We start from the raw sequence: 20,982 nt of genomic DNA, 5'->3' as shown, positions 1-20,982 counted from the left end.
ATCTGCACTTTTTGTAAATGTAGGTCTTTGTTTTATTTATGTGCATAAATGGAGAAATATTTCATACTCAGTATTCATAATTCAGTATTCATTACATAATGCTAATCTAACTGAGGCCATTTTAGCAGTCCGTCATTAGCATACAGTAACATTTTGTAATTTGAGGTATGTTCTGTGATTTTTGTGAAATGTGATTTAAATCTTTAGTAGTGACAGAATTCCCTGCATAAGAACTACTTTGTGTGGAACTTACAAATTTCCACTCATTGAACAGTCTGTGTACATTTTAACCATTTGATTTCAGCACTAGAATCACACTTAAATTATAACAAGGCAAAGCTGAACTTATGAACAACTGGTGCCACCACCCTCTGATCTTAAAACGTAATTCTGTTGTTGTTTTATCAGTGAACTTTGGAATTTGGGCTCATACATGTTATAAAATGAAGCTTCATGATTGAGATTAGGCAGGTGGCTGAGGATCATTTTTATTTAATCTCTACTTAACCTTTATTTAACCAGGAAAAGTTTTGTTGGGTTAAAAAATATCTTTTACAAGAGCGTCCTGGCCAAGACAGGCAGCAGCACAATTAATAGGGTTGCAGTCATGAAAAACATATGACAATTAATTTACAATGAAAATAAATAATATATTACAGAATCATATATTTAAAATATTTATGAGCATTAGGTGAAAGTCATCCATATCAGGTATCAAACAAAGGCAATTTGAGTCAGATAAAACACCTACAGGTCAGATGTGCTTGCCTCTGGGTCATAAAATTACTTTAAATGAATCCAGTGAAACCAGCTCCTGTAGATTCAGGCAATTTTGCAATTGATTTCATGCAGAGGGAGCAGCATACTTAAAGGCCCTTTTCCCCAATTGCTTGATGAATGAGGGCCAGTGCAGCTATTTACATCTGCACACTGGAATAACCTTAAGTAGGTGCTTCTGTTACCTGTAACTCTCTCTCTCTCTTTATATTTCCTGTAAGCAAATATCAATCATAAAATGTGAATACTGACCTGCTGTAGACTATGGGACACATGATTCATTTATTATACTGTATGTAACTGTCAGTCTCTCCGCCGTAACTTTCATTTAATCCCACAAGCAAGCAATACATTCTTATTAGTGCCAAAAATGCCACACACCAGCCTTTTGTAGTGGATTGTCAGTGATTTTATTTCCAGTAAATCTGCTTTTTTTGAGCAAACTCCCAGCATGGATTTACCATATGTGCATGAGTAAACAAGAATACAGGTAGGTGCTACAGTTTTACTAGACCTCCTTACTTCCTTTAATGTTTTTTATAGCTGTAGCATTAAGTTTTGGACATTTTCTGGCGCTGGAATTTTAAATGTGTGGAATCGTCTGGTATAAAGAGTAGTACGTCTTCCAGTGAAGTTTGTTCAGTTGCACAAATGCAAGCCACCTTGTGGCTGTTTCAGGTATTTAACTGTGTGTCATGTACATTTCGATTGACCATTAGTAAGATAAGAGGGGTGGGAAGAACTGAAAATGTGTTCTCTGCAGTTCTTAAATAGAGAATTTCTAATGTTCTGAAATATGTGAAGTCTATGAAGTTATTCCACCCAGCTTTGTTTTCTCCTCAGCCTCTGAATGCTTCCTCTAATGCCCAGTGACAATCAACCTCTGTCAATAAAGATTGAACATATTGATTACCTGTTTTACTTTATAATAACACAAAGGTTGTACAAAGGTTTACTTTTGTGTCATATTGTTGCAGTCCAGCACAAATTGCTTTGTTGGAAATGTGAGGACTTGACTCATGACAACTTTAAAATGCTGGTAGTCATTTTATTGAGGTGTTTAGTGATTTTATGACTTTGCTTGGGGGATTCTCTTGATGCCGCTCTTTTCCAGTGCATTTTGGGAAAGTTGACCAAAGGTATGTCCATACATGAATTGGTATCCTGTGGGATGGTATTAGAGTTAGAAATGCTTGAACATGAAGCTTACCTGTGACAATTTGTTCAGCAACTTAGCTGATATTTTAGCTGATCACAGGGTGCAACTGACACAGACCTGGGATATGCCCTGTGAACGATGGCACCACACCCCTGTTTGATGGATAGATGGTAGGCATGGGAGGCACTGTACTGTCCTTCCACTCTGGGGTGTGTTTGGATGTTGGGTCAACCTGCTGCTGTTGCCCAAACTGAATCAGTGCCTGGTTGGTAGTGATGGGGTAACCTTTGCCAATTAGGAAGCGAGATTTCGGCACATGCCCTGTAAATCCTGCAAAAAGGCATCACCACTCAGACATCACATTCTTTGCCATGAATATCCAAGAGAAAAAAAAAAGTTTAAAAGCTGAATTAATCAATATTTTTATAATGACCTAAATGACTCAATTTGGATTATGGCTCTCCATGGTGACAAAGCCACAGCAAATATTATCCAACTCTGATTTTCAGCAAAAAAAACAACCCTGCTAAACAAAATGTGCACTACCTGCCCAGCAGGTAACACCTGTTAGAGGCTTCTATGTTGTACCTGACATGAAGTACTTCTGCGGGTTATGGTCATCCATGAAATATGGTTTTCCAATCGGGGTGAAGGGCTTCAGGGGCTTGTAGGAGATCGCTTTATTGGAGATTGCTGTGAGGGGGGCGTTTGGCCTCTGGACCAAAGATGATGAAAAGATGACATTTGAGAGCCATTAAAACATGCATGACATGTCATATGATCTCTATAATCTCTGCAAAAATAATCATATGACACAAAAACCTTATAGGAAAAGGTTATAAAAACAACAAAGCTTCTACATAACAATGCATAATTAACACTAGAAATCTCAGAATTAATGTAAACCCACTTACATAATAATAATAATAATGATACTAAGAATAACAGCTACTTAGTGTAGGTGAATGTAAATTTGAGATTGATTGATTATGCTTCATCATTTGTGAATCTGTGTCACTTTGTTGGGCTGGAAAGCTGTTCAGTCCTGCCGCTTAGTCTTTTTTTAAAAGGTGGATTAGCCTACATAACCAAGAACTGACACTGAGCTCCACCATGGATAATTAAACAAGAGCGAACCTATTCAGAGGTGCCGTGTCGACATGTGTGTGGGCAACACAGTGACAGCGAGTGGTATAGTCTGGCATATTGTATGTGTGTGTGTGTGTAAAAGAGACAAAGAGAAAGAGGAGATACTTTAAACTGTTGGTTGGTGTAGTTGACCACAGCTGGCAGGTCTGATGATTTCCGTTGGATTTTTTCACACTTATCATGGTAAAACTCAGACAATGCTTTATGACATGTTTCAGAGTAGCTGCAGGCAAAGTAGTTCCGCCTCTTTGGGACGAAGCCTAAAAGAGCAACAAGCAACATTAAAGGGTCAGTTTCTTCAAAATCCCAGGGTTTTGAGATGTGATTTCTGCCTCCACTCCATTACAACACAGGTTAAAATAATTTCATTTGTGGTGCTCACAGCATTGAAAGGTGAGATTTAAAAAAAACTTAACAGCAACAGTGCCCTATAGCTTGGATATTGTGTTTAGAAAGATGTGTTGTTAATCCACAGATGACACTCCATTCACTTCCATTGTACTGAGGAGACCACGGTAAAAAAAAAAGCTAAAGCTAGAAAATCAAAAACTTGACTTGATATAGCAGTTTGGACACCGATTAATTGGATATGAAAACTGACATCAAAGTGCTTATTGACAGATTACGGTTATTGTCACATGCTGCTGCTTACTGTAGCATTCAGTCATTTCACATCAGGTAATTTACAGCCTGGGAACTAAAATGTTAGCAAACTTTCTAGATGTGTGGTGTTCAGTTACTTTGTTTGACCCCTTGTGTTAGTGTGTGTGTGTGTGTGTGTGTGTGTGTGTGTGTGTGTGTGTGTGTGTGTGTGTGTGTGTGTGTGTGTGTGTGTGTGTGTGTGTGTGTGTGTGTGTGTGTGTGTGTGTGTGTGTGTGTGTGTGAGAGAGAGAGAGAGAGATACCTGTGTATCCTGGTATCATATTCTTCAAGTTACTCTCAGGGATGCTTCTCAGTGTCAGACTGGGGTCACACTTTGCGGGGGGGATGTGATCCGTGTGGTGGAGCAGGCGGTTGGAGTAGTGCACCTCAGGTCTGGTGAGCAGCTCGCCTGTGAGCTGACCATAGGACTTCCCAACATTGTACTTCAGCTGTGGGCAATACCCTGCATACCTGAACACACAAGAGAGAGAAAGAGTCTGGGGGTAAAAACAAAGTCACAAGTCTTGTACATCAGCAGCTTTGAAGTTTACAACAATAAGAAATCATTTAGGCTACGGTATGACTTGATTTGATTTACCAGACAATTTTAGAGAAAATAAAGAGGATTTGAGGGAGGAATTGTAATTTGTGGAGTTTGTGGTGTTGTGTTGGGGGACAAACTGGAATCTATAACTATTCTGTAGGTCTTTTAATTGTGTGTATGGGTCAATGACGTATAAGGATTTACAACAACTCAATTTTAGAATAATAAAAACAAGCATATCTAATGCAGTAGTTCAAACATTCAGAATGTTGTGTACCTGAAAATTCATATTATAAATGTGAAAGTGATTTTAGTGGGTTTTCAAGATTAATTGGCACTGGCCTTAAAAAAAGTCATGTGGTGCGACCATGATTCATCTTGAAATATCTTATATAAATAAAAGATCATCATTTACAAAAATTAAAAAAAAAAAAAATGCAAAACTTTGTTTCCAAACACTTTATATTACTGAAAACGTGTAAAAAAAAAAAAGATGTTAAGCGTGTTAAGTAAATTAATTTATTTCAAGATGAATCATGGTCGCACCACATGACTTTTTTTAAGGCCAGTGCCAATTAATCTTGAAAAACCCACTAAAATCACTTAATTTCAAATGTATAATATGGATTTTCAGGTACACAACATTCTGAATGTTTGAACTACTGCATTAGATATGCTTGTTTTTAATACTGAAACTTAAATTTAAAATAAATATATTTAGCTACATTATTAAACAGTCAGTGCACATACATAGGACATGAATATACAGTTGTATTAAATTATATTTGACACATTCCTTTACACAACTTTATGGTGCCGCGAGCCCAAGCGGGATTTTACAGTAACTAACCCAAAGTCATCAGCGTTACACTCAAAGTGATATCATAACCACTTAATAATATTCTCATATCAGGAGTCTCGTACTTACCCTGGTATGTAATGTGGTTCGGGTGTCAACAGAACTTTGCTAAATTTGGGGGCGTATTTGTCCATATTGATCCCCCTGCAGGGTGCAGCAGGTCTCCTTCCTGCGGTGTTTATTGCTGGTTGCTACAGACAATCAAACACAAACAAACTGATGCATCGAAGCTCAGACAACACAAAACTTTTACTGCAAGGGGGAAAAAATGCTGTTTCTACATAACATAGTGCAGGGATTTAAAGTCTGTGCTGTAGTCTAAATAAATATATTGATTATTAGAACATGCATTTTCTACTTATCACTTAATCACACTTTAATGTTAATAAATCCAGTGTGTCAGTAATACAGTAGGATATTGCCACGCGGACTCTGGCTTTGTTGATTCTGTTGTCTTATTATTATTTATTTAGTATTATAAGAACGACATTTCCCTTTTCGAAATGTTTCCCAGAGTAATGACATGGTCTTTTTTTCTTTATTGTTTGACAGAAGCGTGAATCACTTTAAAATTGCATTATGTTTGAAAAAAAAAAGAAAAAAGATTGGTTTTAAAACAAATAAATGAGGTCAATAACCAATTCAAATTTGAATGTTACCATGGCAACCTGTGAATGAAGTATAAAGCAGGGCTGCGTTCATTGACTGACTGAAAAAGTTGTTTTTTTAAAGATTTTGTTGTTTAAGTATTTTATGTGTTATTATAACCTGAATATAAGTTAACATAGAGAGAGCAGAGGGTGTAATTGTCTTAAGTGACTTTAGATAGATAGATAGATAGATAGATAGATAGATAGATAGATAGATAGATAGATAGATAGATAGATAGATAGATAGATAGATAGATAGATAGATAGATAGATAGATATTCTTGAGAAATGCCCAACAACGACCCCTAGTGACTCTTTGCAGTTTGAGGTATAATATGAAGAAGGGGAACATTACATTGACTTATGTATGGGCTTCAGGCAGGATTTTAGAAATACTGGGTCAAGAAAAAATAGGCTATTTTTTAAAAATTGAACTAAAAAAAAAAAAAAATAGACATCCATAAATAAATAAGTCCCCTCTCCGACTCCCTAAAAAGTTTCAATGGGTTATTATTCAATATTATTTAATCTTGGAGTGAAAAAATAAAGAGAAAGAAAGATACTGCAGGGCATTGGTAATTTAAGAATATACTTACGAATCATCATAAATAAGGATTGATGATAGCAAATAATAAGCTAAAACCTTAGTTAGAAAAAGATGCATGATATCATGTAGCCTAGCTAACATTTAGGAGTTGGCAAGAATCTGACCGATGGTATCTGCTAGTTTTTTACCTTGAGATTATATGAGACTAATTCAAATCTAACGTGAAAAAAAAAAATTCTAACGTAAACTAAATAAATCATTTAAGCTTTGGTAAGATTTGTGAACCCAGCCTGAAAAAAGCTGATTACAATTAAGTATCAAATGGAATAAGTTATATGTACACATATAACTATATATAAATATATATATATATAACTGTGTGTGTGTGTGTGTGTGTGTGTGTGTGTGTGTGTGTGTGTGTGTGTGTGTGTGTGTGTGTGTGTGTGTGTGTATATATAGTATAATTTTGGCTTAAGGAGAGCCCCCAAGAAAATCTTGCTTAGGTTCCCCTGTTGTCCAGAGCCAGGCATTGAAACAGCAGATACTGTTTGTAGTTTATTACAAATAACAATAATTTTTAATTTTATCGAGTGACATGCGGAGTGGAGTTTTACTTTTTTTTTCAGTTTTCATTTTAATTTTCAGTTAATAGATGTGTTAGTCTAGCTGCTTTGTGTGTATGTGTGTTTGTGAGGGACTGTATTGTCTTGTGTATGAGTGTGTAGAAAAAGGGGGAAAAAAGAACAGAAGTGAGTAAATAAATTGTTAAATCACAGCTAATAATAATTAGGGCTGCAACACACTGCAAAAAGATTTCTTTTGTTTTGTGTTTCTTGGCTTGTGCATTTGATCTGATGACCCACACTGTCAGTATTCACCTGGAGAATGCAGATCATATCAGCACACAGGAATGTCCATTCTATACATTCCTATAGTTTCAGATATGTCTCAGTTTGTTCAAGTGATGAAACACTGTATTGTGTTTTTCACTTTCTTCTTACAGTTGCTATTGACGCACACACCATCAAATTGTACATCCACTGAGGATGAATTTTACTGTATTATGTTACCTCTTTATATATTCGCTCTCAGGAATAAATGGGTTATGGCATGTAAGTCACCGAAATTAGTTTAGTTTCCATCTCAACAGTTCTCAGATTTCTTTTTTCTTTTTTCTTTAATATGTTCAATATTATTTCTGTGTTGTCTACAACACCTCTGTTTTAGAAAAGAACTGTCTGTGGTTTGTTTGTTAGAGTGGTGTCTTTAAATACACAGAGTATCCCAGGTTACTTTATGTGAGTGTGTTACGGCTTGTTCTTGTTATGTCTTGGATTTCTTAAAGGTGTGTAAAAAAAAATCCAAAATTTCAAAAAACACTGCATCTGAGTCACACTTTTTCCCAGTACTGGTGACAGGAAGGAGCAGGTATCGACATGTAGCTCTGTGCTGTGACAGGACAGACGACAGGGAGAGGCGTGGTGAGGGAATAGAGGCGGATCACAGGGGATGCTTTGAATTCTCCAGCAATCACCAGCTCACCTCAGCTAATGACAAGGCTACGTGGGTTGTCTTAACCACTGATCATTTACCTGTTGCAGTTGCCGTTCGGACGTGTGAGGGACAGAGGGGGAAACCTTCAGAGATGAATCTCTACAGGAGCTTCGGGAACCTTATGGAGGCTTGGATAACTGAAAGAAACTCATGTTCAGACTCAGTTTGGCTTGAAAATCATGAAGAAGACTCTCCTACATCTTCTGACATAGGGACAAATCTGCGCTCTGAATCAGTGGATTCTGGAGTGGAGACAGCCAGCTCTGACACTTCTTTTCCTGTTACATCTTCCTCCATCTCGACAGATAATGCGGAAATAGATGCATTTAGCCCAACTTCAACATCCCAGTCTCCTTTGCTCTCCTCTCCTGTGCCTTCTTCTTCATCCTCTTCCTCCCCACACCTCTTTTCCAGCAGAGCCCAGGAAGGATCCACAGCCCTGTGCCTAAAAGTGGAGCAAGCCCTCCAGAGGACTGACTGTAAACGAGTAAAGGACAACTCAGAGCCCGTTACAGTTGATGTGGTGCTCAGGCGGCGGCCTCGAGCATCTTTGCTACCCAAACGGCATTCATCGGACTTAGTGAGAGGTCAGAGGTCACAGAGATTTGGCCTAAGGAGTACAGTCAACCCATCGGCACCAGTCAGGCAGATGTCAGAACATAGACGGCCGATGTCTACGAGTTTTGAAAAGCAGCCAGTTCAGACAAGATCAGAGGTGAGGTACTATTTATGTCACACACTATAAATGTGTTCAAAATCAAAGAATTCAGCATTTTTTGAGAAGGGGAAATGCAAAAACACAAAGATTTCTATACTGTGTCGGATCTTCTGTGAAAAGACAAAATGTTTGTGCTTATTTGGGACCAGTTTCATGGTTACATCAGTTTCACAGTAACATGTATGGTCTTGCACAGCTATGGCTTGTAACTGTAAAAAGGGGAAGCCTGAAAGAAAGTCGCACAAGAGAAACCACACTTTATGGGTTGCAACACACATTCACAGAGCTGCTTTCACATTGAAAGTAGGACAGGCATGTCATTACTCACACAGGATATCTTTCATGCCAGCGACCTGTCACACATCTGTCTGCGGCGATGCAAGAGATCATAAACCAGTCTGCCCAGTTGACTTTACACCCACGTGCAGGAGAGAAATGCATGGAGAAGTGGTAGAAGTTGAGGTGTTTAAGAGAAATATGATAGACATGTCGTTAAGTAGATGGCGGAAAAAAAATTGATTTGAAATGTGATTTTGACCAGGTGACATTCTTCTTCATATTTGTCATAACTTAGTGAGCTTAGTGTGAAAAAAACAGTCATGCTGACAGCACACATGTGTTGCAAGACCTGGATTAATTGCTCAACTTGTATCTTATTATGTTCTTAGTGTTGTTTTAGTTCTTGGGTGTGTGAGCATACTGTAGGCTACTGTAGCTTTCCTTGTATGAAAGCCAATGTTTTGAGGCTTTGAGGAATGTATTACTAAGAGGTCATATGATGCCAAATAGACCTGATTACCCGATTACAGTATATAATGTCATTATATCTATTATACATTTCTTATTCTTTTCAAAACTTGTGATGTGTGCAAGTGTGCCTTGTCAGTCAGACTGGATATTGCGGCTAAATAGCTTGAGGATTTTTCTTTGTAACAATTTCACAGATTCAGAAAGTATTGTAAAAAAACATCATTCAGGCTCCATTTTTTTAATTACAAAAAACAGTCAACATAAAATGAACTGACATTTGCTGGTTTAATCTCCTCAAATTTGCTACTTTTCTTTGTTTTTCATCATTATGAATTGAATATCTTCTTAGTTTCAATTGCTGATTGGACAAAACATACAACTTGAGTGTGGCACCTTGTCATTTTTTCTTGAAACTTAGCTTCCTTTCTGCTTCTGAGAAAATGTGATGGGCATTTTTTCATTTCTCATAAAACATTCCTCTGTGAGAGTGCACTTAGTCACAGCAATGATTTGAGCTAAGTGCCAACATCAGCATGTGAACAAACTCGCAATGAAAATTTGAGCTGAATTCAGTCCGGACTGACCTACTGACCAAAATTGCAAACCACAGAGACCCATGTTGCACTACTGTTAAATATATTGCACTACATTTTGCATTTCTCAAACATTTTAGAGAAATGTAGAGCAGCAGTGAAGGCATGAAAACACTGACTTTCAATTTGAGTAAAATTGTATACAGGTAACACTTTTCTTGCTTAATGATCTGTCCAGGTCCTTGGTGAGGAGGTGAGGACAGGACTGAGTCCTGGGCTTGAATACTTGGAGCAGATATGCCAAATGTTAGAAGAAATTGCCAGACAACAGATGCACAACCATGCTTTACAGATGGAGATGGATGCCCTGCGGGAACATCAAGACATGCAGGTGAGACAAGACGACATTCATGTATCGCATCTTTGCAAGGCAATTTAGCGGTTGTCACAGATTCCACAGTGTGCTTGTATGACAAGATGACATCCTGCAGCCCCAGGGTTCATATGAATTAAACCATACAAGCAATGTTGCTCTTATTACTTGACTCTCTTTAAGGTTCCTGACACCTGTCAATGTGACTCTAAGGCCCTCAAGGAGGACCTCTCTTCCTGTCAAAGACTTGAAAACGAAGTTGAGGAGCATGTTTTCAGTGAACCCCAGCAACGGAAAGATTATCCTTACAGACATTTTCGTCAGAGATCAGCTTCATACACGAGTTTAGAAACACTGCATTCAAGTGAGTCATTTTCCACCTGCTTTCCATTCTCAGCTTATGTTTTTGCATGTTTAATTTATTCTAATATGGACATGAATTGGCACAATATTCTTATGTTTAGCCATATTGTTGTGTGTGTGCTTGATGCAGGGAAATTAAGAGTAGACTGCAAAGGGCAGCATCTGAGTACAGATGACCTGCTGAAGAAGGCAGAGGAAGACTATGAAAAGCAGGTAGAGTACATTCAAACATAACACATCATTTATACCAAAATTGTACACACAATCAAAATACCACTCAATTATCTTTGTTATCTTTGTTGAATAATCTTCTATAATTTTGGTCCATTAATGTTTCAATGTGTCTTTTCAGGAGTGTAAAAAGGGGGACAAGAATAAAACAAACAAGAACTGGAGGTTAAAAATTGGGTCTCTGAGAAGAGAGAATTCTGGTTTGGGAGATGCAAAGAGGTGAGATATTGTATTTATAACTGCTACCAATAAGGGGCAAGAATTATTAATCTCATATGATTCATGATGCTGTGAGGAAAGATGTGTTTAGCTTTGACATGGCTGCCAGCCATGCCGACAGTGGCACAGTAGATGTAGAGGCTTTGGTGGAAGTTAATTTTCTGTCTGTGCATCCATCCCCCTTTAACATTCTGTCCTTTTTTCATGAAACCTAGCCTGAATACTGCTTCCTGTTTTCTACAATGGCTTGCCTCAAGTCTGTTTGATTATTTTTTATTTATACAGCCAACAGACGCAGTCATCTGAGAGAAACCCCACCCGACGACGGCTGAGCCAGCTGTTCAGGAGAAGAAGGAAAACTCTGCCTGCATGAATGGACCACACTGTGTCTCTTGTGATGTTTGGACATTTTGGTTTCAGTTATGAAGAGGAGAAAACTTTTTAAAAAATGTACTAAAAGCACTGATTTCACACTGACTTCAAATCTGCCATATTTATTTATTGTCAACTGTACACTTGCTATATTTTATTTATACTAATAAAATGTTATTTTCTATAATACTCTGACAGGGAATGAAATAAATGTATAGTTTCTCTGTAATGCATAATTAATAGCAATGCAAAGCTTGATTAGAAAACTTCAAACTTTTAAGTGCATTTATTTCCTGTCAAAGCTGCAAGGTTGTAAGGAATACTGGTATGCACTCTACAGTATATTACAAGTCAAATAATGAAATGTAAATATCGCTATCTCTCTTTCTAGTAACATTAAATATAAAAATATATCTTTACCCCAGAAGAGACAGACTTATTTCAATTGGTTACACATTTGAAAAACTGGAGTGAATGTTGCTTGATAAATTATATGAACTGCTGATTGATTATCAAAATTCATAGTTGATTGACCTATCAATGAATCACTTAAATGTTTCAGATATGGAATAAATTCATAGATTATCAATGGATTATAATACATTTTTTGGTTTTCTGCATAGATTATGATTTTTTAATGGGTAAAAATCTTAAAACCTACCTAAATGCAAAGTATCCCTTACTTTGGACCTCTAATAAGTAACCCTCAGTTTTTAAAGCATTAAAGGACTAATGTTTAGGATTTAGTGGCATATAGTGGTGAAATTGCAGATTGCGACCAACTGAAGACCCTGCCCCTCCCCCTCTCCTTCCAAGCATGTAGGAAAACCTATTGTGGCTACTAAACTTGTGAAAAATGCAGACCCTCACTAGAACCAATATTTGGTTTGTCCCTCCTGGGCTACTGTTAAAACATGGCAGCCATCATGGAAGCGGACCCACCCGGCTCCCTATGTTGATATATGGCTAATTCTGACTTTTCTTAGTTTCAGTTGATATTATTTAAACAGACTTATTAATTTCTGCCAAGTCTGTTCCACTAAATGCTACTAAATGCTACACACTGCACCTCTAAAGCCATTAAATTTCATCTTGGAATTGAAAAAAATAAATAAATGAAGGCTTGGCTTTATGGTGATTGGTAGGTTTTAAGAGGTTTTTTAAAACCAAAATCCTTAAAACTACCATTAAACTGTGCTGAAGGACTCTGCAGCCATTATCACTCTGTAACTTAACATAAAACAAGTGCAGGCCACACAGGAGTACTTTTATCATTTATTTAATCTTTATTCACCTAGGTTGGGGGGATAGACCTCCCCTGGCATTCCCATGTAAAGAGATGTCAATGACAAACACGTCCAACCAAACGAGAGAGGGTGAATAGGATTCCAGTCCATACATAAAATACATTTATTTACTATTTATTGAACCACCAGCATCCGTTAGTCCCACACAGCATCCATCTGTGCTATTAAATATATAGAGATACATCTGTGGAGGGATTTATTTACTGTATGTGTGATAGAGGAAGGACTGGCAGAGAAAGGAGAGCTTATAGACGAGAAGAATGGTGGAGGAGCAGCATCGAGTCATGCCTGCAGTGTCCCCCCTTGTCTACATGATGCCACAGGAGGACAAGGGGTTGGCGATCTGGCAGGTGCAGGCTGACTGGCAGTATTGGCGCACAGTCTGGTAGCAGCTGCGGTCTGCCTCCCCGCCCCACTGCACGGGCCCGTTTGGGTCCGAGGGCAAGCGGCTCAGGATGCTGGTGTTGATGGCCAGAGCAGCCAGGCCATAGTCAGTGAACAGCACTGTCTCGCGCCGGCACGTGGGGCAGGAGATGAACTTGTACTTGGGACAGGACTCGTAGAGGATCTGCAGGCACTCCTCACACACTGAGTGCAGGCAAGAGAGGATGCGCGGACGCTTTCCGGCGAAGTTGTAGGTGTGGCCGCAGGTGGGGCAGTCCAGGGGCTCGCAAGGCATGACCGGCCCCGACGAGGATGAGGAGGACGTGGAGGAGGAGGTGGAAGAGGAGCGTAGCACGTACTGGTTGACTATGACGTCTTCCATCTTGTAGTGGAACTGGTGGTAGCAGATCTCGTTGGCACTGGTTTTGCGCTGCGCCAGGAAGCTCTGCTCCCTGCGCGTCACGGGGGCCGGGGATGACACCATAGGCCGGGGAGAGCCCGTTATGTCCAGGTTCAGGTCGCTGCAGGCCTGGTTGACAATAATTTCACCTTCACCTCCACCGTCCCACGCCACTCTGGGGGGCGGGGCATAGCGCGGCTGGGTGACGGGCACAGGGCACTCTCTGGGGAACTTCTCCGACTGGATGATCTTGACGGTGTCCATGGGGATGGTGACGGGCTGACGCCTGAGGCAGGACATTCACACGTTGTTGCAGGTGGAAAAGAGAGAGGGTGTGGCTCTTATCAGCGCTGGACGCCCCTGCCTGGTTCTGGACTTAGGTTCAAGGTTGGGCTCTTTCTGTAAAGTCAGCCATTTGAGGGAACATGAGGACGGATGGTTGCCTCCATGTTTCCCTCAGAGATCCTCCCTTGTTGGGCGCTACTGTCAGCCTGAGTCCTTATGAGGGGATGACAGATAGAGCAGCTTAGCCAGAGCACCTTATTCTGTCACACTGATATGTACAGATGATTCAACAGTCGAGCTTACAGTATTTGACCAGTGTTGACTACTTAAAGGTAGTTTTTTAAATGTTGTTTTAATTCACTAAATGCTGATGTTCCTGTGCTGTCTTTAATGGCTATTTGCAAACATATATTCACACACAAGGGCAGACAGAACTGTAGCACAACGTTATGTTCTCACTCAGTGATAACACCAATAAATAATCTCATATGCACACTGATGCACACCTATATACATACACTACAGGTTGTTGGATATCTGCATTCACAGAGTGGGAGGGGGGGGGGGGTTGAGTGCAGGTAGTTGAGAAAGGTCCAGGAGGTATTGTCTTAAACTATATCCTGTGGCCTGCAAAGGGAAACTCTTACATTCTCAAACTAGCCTTTATATGTTTCTTGTTTAAACGCCCCCGCTTGACTTCCTGTTTTTGGCTGCGGTTAAGTTACACCTCGACTTGAGTGCGTGAGAAAGAATGAATAACCTCCAGTCTTTCTCTCTCTTTTGTCCAATTTGGTCAGGTGACCCTGTTTGACCCTCTCAGTGGATTGTTGATAAGAAGGTGGGAGGAGGTCTTTTTTTGGGAGGTGTCTCCAGAAGGCTGCTGGAATGACTCCTTTGCTCCAAGGCTCCTGAATTCCTCAGAGGTGGGAGTTAGAGTTGTTTTTTCTCGTACTTTCAGACAGTCCTCCCAACTAAGCAGAAGAAGTGATAAAAGTCTGAAGTATGCGTCTGTGCTTGTCTCCCTTTTTCAGTTTGTCAGACTCATCACGTCTCCTCAGGTTTCCTTTGGTCCATCTACCTGTGAAAACAGAAAGAAATAGGGATATATAAATATTCTCTTTAAGATAAAGTAGATCTTGATACATTTAATATGGAAAGTAAAAGGAAAACAAATGTAGAGGCAAGGGTCAGCCTCTCGGAAATGATATATATTTATATATATATAATTAATGTTATATTTCGGCGTATGATTTCATATTTGTCATTGGATTTTTTTTTAATGGAGATGAAACAGCCCTGTACAGTAGCATTCACTCACTCCAGCTGTATAAAGATCCGTATCTTTGTGTTTATCTGATTACAGAGGCCGAGTAGCAAGGTTCACTCGGGGGTGGGGGTGGAGGTTTATAGTCTATTTCCTTTTGCTTTTTGGCTTTGATCCAGGTGTGTTTCTTTGAGGGTTAGATGATTATCATGTTGCCACTTGCTCGTGGGCACAGCACAGCACAGACACTACGCCTTTCTTTTGACTAAACACAATCAGTGTGCTACAAAGTCTGAAGATTATGGTGATATGTGTGGTGGCGTAAGAACACAGCACACCCACTGCTCTTCTTAAGTCTGAGTACACCAATTCAGAGCACTTAATAATACTTTAGAGGCAGCTAATAATCATGCATAGTAAGGCATTTATCTCTTTTTTAATCACTTATTTTATAAAATTGGACAGAATAAGGGAAAACAGAGATTGCATGCTCCTGGAGCTGCTGTCTTCCCACATCCAAACATGTTTCTTTATTGAATGTTGTAAACAACGTGAGTGATGTCCTTTGTTATGGTGCATACACTAATGCAACACTCAGTTTTATATAGACATATGAAATTAATACGAAATAAAATATACATAATTCAAGCTAACAAAATTTGCTTCCCATGTCGCTTTTCACTTCTTTAAATTTATAATATACAGATTGAGAATTTATTTCCAAAAATTCAGAAGAACTTTTAACATGACAAACAAACAAACAAAAAACTGCCACATTGTCTGGTCAGAGGCGGTGATTGTGACACTTTTGCAGTCCTGCTCTTGTCATTTCACGCTTCCTGTTAACACTCACTCATCTTTTCAGTTGCGTCAATTCGACTCTAACATGCGTAGGAACAGGTTGCAATCTGTACTGTATGGAAGGTTTGTGTCATACTGTGTGTGGGTTTTAATCAAAAAGAACAAGTGCATGGTTGAACATTTTTAGCTTGACCAAAACAATAGCTGCCAAACAGCAGAAGAGGGAGGATGACACACGGCTGTCGACAGCAATGATTCATTAGAAGTGGAAAAAAAAACTGAGCAGAGGAGGCGACCAACATGGTGAGGAGGAAAGAGAGAGAGAGAGAGGAAAATAAGAGGAGAGAGAACACAGCACTGGTCCTGTTTTCTATTTATGGTTTGTTTATCTATGCACCTCTCAGTGGTTTCCTGCCCCCAACCTCTGCTGAAGATTCACACTGAACATGGGGAGATGTGCCAAACAGGCGGAAGTGCTTTTACGTGATGCATGTGAGCCATATTCTGTGCAAGCAGGTAGACATTTCTCTCCTTCATCCTTTCTCCATGACTCTGTTGACACATTTGTTCACTCCACACTCAAACACACAGAGCTATTAGCAAGAATCACTCACAATCTCACCAAATGTGTCCCTCCAGCAGCTGCAGTGCTGCAACACTTTTCCCAAAATAGCCTCTGTTTCTTTCTCATCCTCCTGCACACACAGTAGATATTCATACATGAAGGTTGGACGTTAGCAACAAGATAAATTATTAATGGGTATCATACCTCAAATTCTTTCATTTGTTTGTTTGTTTGTTTTTGTGGCACTGTGTATCTAAAACTGTGTCGTACCACATGGTCAGATTCTTCGTCTCGCTTACTTATTCCTTGATCAGATATTCAATGATTTAAATAACAATGTTGACACTTATAAACCATGTTTTATGAAGGTAAAGTTTTGCTTGCGTTTAGACGTTTAACATTTGCGAATTTAGGCTAGATTATTTAATTAGAAAATGTTTTCTAGAAAAGCATCAAAGATGAGATTGCTTAGATTAGATTTCCAAGCCCTATACACATATACATGTTTTGAATGAGAGCTAAACCAATAAATCATTCTGGAGGATGTATAAGCTGGTATTAGCTTACTGCAGGTGTGTTTGTGTATATTTATATTGCATAAGCACTATATAGGTCAATAAGAAGAAGTCACAGTTCAGGCATACCAAACATATGTTTGAGGTTATTCTGAAATGCTGCTGCTGTTTGTACACAGACAAATCCAAGTAACACATATAAAGAATGTCTGTCCATTGCATGTGTTGATGCTAAAAGAAATCGGCCAATACATCATTATCAGATTTTTAAACGTATAAACTTGTAATATCACTGTTGACCTCACACAAATAATAAATGTACAGACTCATTTTGTGGTTTGAGAAAATGCTCTGGTCTGATAGCAGCAGGGGTCGAGCTGATAAAGCATCCAGTCTGCTTGAGGAGCTTTTGAGCCTGGGGGAGATGAAGCAGCTAAAATTGCCTTCTAATGCTGATGGGCAGGCTTTGGCGCAGCCTCCTCATAATCGACGGAGCCCTCTCTGGTTATGTAAGGAGCTCATCTCTGACCCAGCCAGCATATTAACAGAGTGTAAACTGCTGCAGCTTTCGCATAGTCTTTACATTTTGTGTATGTATGTGTGTTTTCTATGTGTGTGTATGTGTGTGCATAGCTTTGGGCCCTCTCCCTGCAGAGGAATTATGACACTAATGAAATCATGGCAGGCATTTGACCTCGTCATCACGACCAAGCGGAGGAAGAGGAGAGCTGACCACAGAGATGTCAGATGAGTCTCTGTCAGCAGCAAATTCCTCATTCCATTGAACACACGCAGAGTTGCATACACGGTACATCAAGTCACACACACACACACACACACACACACCCGAGAACATTCTCAGCCACAGACAACTCCCCATCATGTACACGGCACCACCCTTTACATTCCAGTTGATGCACAAACAAACACATAGCAGACTGATACGACCTTTTTAGATGTACATACTATCAGTCATGGTGTGTTTATTTCTGACTGATTAAACTGACACACACACCTGAAAAGAGGGTGAGAAGAACACACAAAGCTCCATCTCCTAGAACATTCCTTTTATCTCACCCTTTCATTAAGTAACTTCGTCTCTTTCATGCACGCGCACACACACACACACACAGGTCTGTCCGTTACCTCACAATCACACTGGATAGATTCCACCTGTGCAGATCGGAGAGCAGGGGAAGGGCACCATGTTCTGAATGAGTCATACTGTAGTGATCATGCGCACCAGTGTCCGCCAGTCTCTCTCTTCTTCTCTCAATGAAAATCTGTCTGTTTGTCTCTATCCATCCCTCCTTCTCGCTGTCCCTCCATCCATCCATCCACCCATCTGTCTATCTGTCTATCTGTCTGTCTGTCTATCTATCTATCTATCTATCTATCTATCTATCTATCTATCTATCTATCTATCTATCTATCTATCTATCTATCTATCTATCTATCTATCTATCTATCTATCTATCTATCTATCTATCTATCTATCTATATGAGCTGTCTGTTGCCCTGGAGAGCACAGAGGCTGTGGGTCTTTGTGCCCCTACACCACATACCAGCAGTGTGTTAGGTATGCCAGCTATGTTGAGATGTGTATCCACATTCATGCCTCGGCTGGTGAAAAAAGCATCAGCACATCTCTTCTCGGACCTGTATGGGATATTATGTTGTGTTTTGATTACATAACATATTACGACCTTAGCGTGATCTGAGGACAAATCCCCAGATTTACTGTATGTTTTCTGGCTGCAGCTTGCTGAGATGAAGTATGAAAACACAGTGCAGGAGGATTTGCTGTTGTGGTGTATTAAAGTTGATTTAAGAATGCTTTTTTAAAATATTCCTCAAGTCTCATATTTGTTTATCATATAGATTTATGCCATGATAATTAATCCTGAAATGACACATTTAAATGTTTTTATTTTGTATTAAATTTCATCTACTAAACAGTTTGCCTACAATTCCATAATATGTTGACATATAACATACTGATATAGTGGTTTGGTGTAAGGCTAACACAATTAAAATGTCAAGATTTAAGTGCATGTACTTTTCTCCAGGCTACAGGTCTGATATTTGACTCTAAAGGGCTAATTGCTATAATTAAAATCCGACTGTATGACGGTAGTCTGATGTATGTGTGTCTGTATGGGCAGACAGTGCTCGGCGAGTATGAGAAGGAGGTGTTGTTTTTAATAATTCAGCCCGCTGTCATTCATGGCAGACTTCGGCCATTTTGCCTCACAATTCATTACAGCCAAGTGCTCTTTGTTCTCGTCTGTGTAGCTCCCACGGCAACATGGCAGAGCTGCACACAGGCAGGAAAATAAAAGCAATAACCATCATCGCTGCACCTGACACAGACCTCATTAAAAATTTATGAGGGAAAGGTTCAGCAAATGCCTGCCTCTTCAATAACAACAGTTATTGATTAAGCCAATTTATTAATTTATTCATTCATTAAAGTGGGCTGTCTCAGCACAGGGTTTAGATGGATGGCATTGTTGATGTTGTGCAATGCTGAGGCTCAAGAGGTGATGAGATAGAGGTGAGCTGGCCAAAACATTTGGACTGTGTGAGATGGAGCAGCTTTGGTGTGTGGGAGGGGTGTGCTCAGGAGCAGCAGTTATGCAATCGCAGCATGGCGTACCCAACACTCTCACTGCAGCGCCAATGTATGGCCAATATGGAGATGCCTTAGTGCTGCTGACAGCTACAGAACAGGCCGTTCCTGCCCTGTCCCTACACCCCCCCCCCCCCCCCCCACAGACACACACCCGTCACCCCCTACCTCCCCCAACCTTTTCCCCCCTGCTTCCTCCTGCCCCCATTGTCTGTCTGTGCAGAGGTCTATTAAATGTCATAAACATTGAAGACAGTACATCCAAAACATACCAGCTATACCTCAACTCACACATCATCAGGGTCTATTCACAGTTTCTCAGCCTTGTTTGTGATCGATGCAGATAAGCAGTTGCGCAGGTGCATCTGCGTGGGTAGACATGTGCGTCTCCATTCATGCATCTCTGGGTTTGTGTGTCTGCAAAATGGACGGCCATGATGCAACAACTGTGTAAATCCCAGCTTAATGTAACAAAAGGCAAAACAGGCACCTCATACAAAGACTGTCATACAAAGAGAGCTAGCAAGAAGTGAATATTGTTGGGAACCTCAAACACTGGAGCCACACCTCATAGATCTGGAACATACAGACCTACATGCAGAACATATAGCTCATAAAACAGATGCAAAGCCTTTTCTCATCCTCACCTGTCTGTCTACGCACTTGTTTTGCTCCGGTCCTCTCTCGGCTCCTCGCTCCTGTTCCAGTTTTTTTGCGTTTGAGATGTTGTTGTTGTCGACGTTGTTGATGCTGAAGATAAACCAAAGCTCTCAGTCTCTTTGCCTCACCAGATGGGAGGATGTTCTCTCCTGTCCATTTGATTTCTAGCAGGGTGAACAACAAGCAGTGGTTAAGGGAGGAAAGATGGAGGAGATGTAAGATGGAGGAAGCTGTTGCAAGGTGTATGCGTCATGTCTTGGGCAGCTTTTATCCCTTGTTCCTCTCCTCCTTGCCTCTCTGGTACCTTTCGTCCTTCACTCTCTCACCCTTGCTCCTTCTCCTCTGAGATGTGGCTTAGCGTCTCTCTCTCGTATCTCTTTCTCCATCCCTCTCTCTCTCACCCTCCTGCTGAGCCTGTCAAATTATTCAGCTTATTCTGTGTAGTGACCTGAGTGTCTGTGCTGTTTGTTCTCTTTTTCTTCTGTTCTTCCTGCTCGGTTCCTTCTTCTGCTTCAGGTGAACATGTATCCTTCTTCTTCTTCTTCTTCCTCTTCTTTCCCTCTTTTCTGCTGTTACATTTCCTCTCGTCTCAGCCACCGTTCATTACTCTTCTTTCTCCTCCTCCGTATGCTCCAGTCAGTGCACCTCACAGTCACACATGCGCAGTGTTTTCACACATACATGCACACACACGCACACACACACGCTCTCTCGCTCTCTGTCTCTGTG

At 40.1% G+C, this 20,982-nt stretch overlaps 2 protein-coding genes across 2 annotated transcripts; both read right to left on the bottom strand.

Moving 5' to 3' along the window:
* Nucleotides 1-1,846: 1,846 nt before the first annotated feature.
* On the bottom strand, nucleotides 1,847-5,264 carry cimip2b (ciliary microtubule inner protein 2B). Its single transcript, XM_062435115.1, has 6 exons — nucleotides 5,200-5,264; nucleotides 3,990-4,198; nucleotides 3,191-3,345; nucleotides 2,525-2,651; nucleotides 2,054-2,266; nucleotides 1,847-1,941 (listed from the first exon to the last, which is right to left on the bottom strand). The coding sequence occupies exons 1-6, from the start codon at nucleotides 5,262-5,264 to the stop codon at nucleotides 1,847-1,849; spliced, it is 864 nt and encodes a 287-aa protein (XP_062291099.1).
* A 7,739-nt stretch (nucleotides 5,265-13,003) lies between these two features.
* Nucleotides 13,004-20,982, bottom strand: rnf208 (ring finger protein 208). Its single transcript, XM_062435114.1, has 2 exons — nucleotides 20,241-20,982; nucleotides 13,004-14,894 (listed from the first exon to the last, which is right to left on the bottom strand). The coding sequence occupies exon 2, from the start codon at nucleotides 13,829-13,831 to the stop codon at nucleotides 13,055-13,057; it is 777 nt and encodes a 258-aa protein (XP_062291098.1). The 5' UTR covers nucleotides 13,832-14,894; nucleotides 20,241-20,982; the 3' UTR covers nucleotides 13,004-13,054.

Source organism: Scomber scombrus, chromosome 15, assembly GCF_963691925.1.
Source record: "Scomber scombrus chromosome 15, fScoSco1.1, whole genome shotgun sequence".
NCBI classification, from domain to species: domain Eukaryota; kingdom Metazoa; phylum Chordata; class Actinopteri; order Scombriformes; family Scombridae; genus Scomber; species Scomber scombrus.
This window is presented reverse-complemented; position numbering and strand designations above follow the sequence as displayed.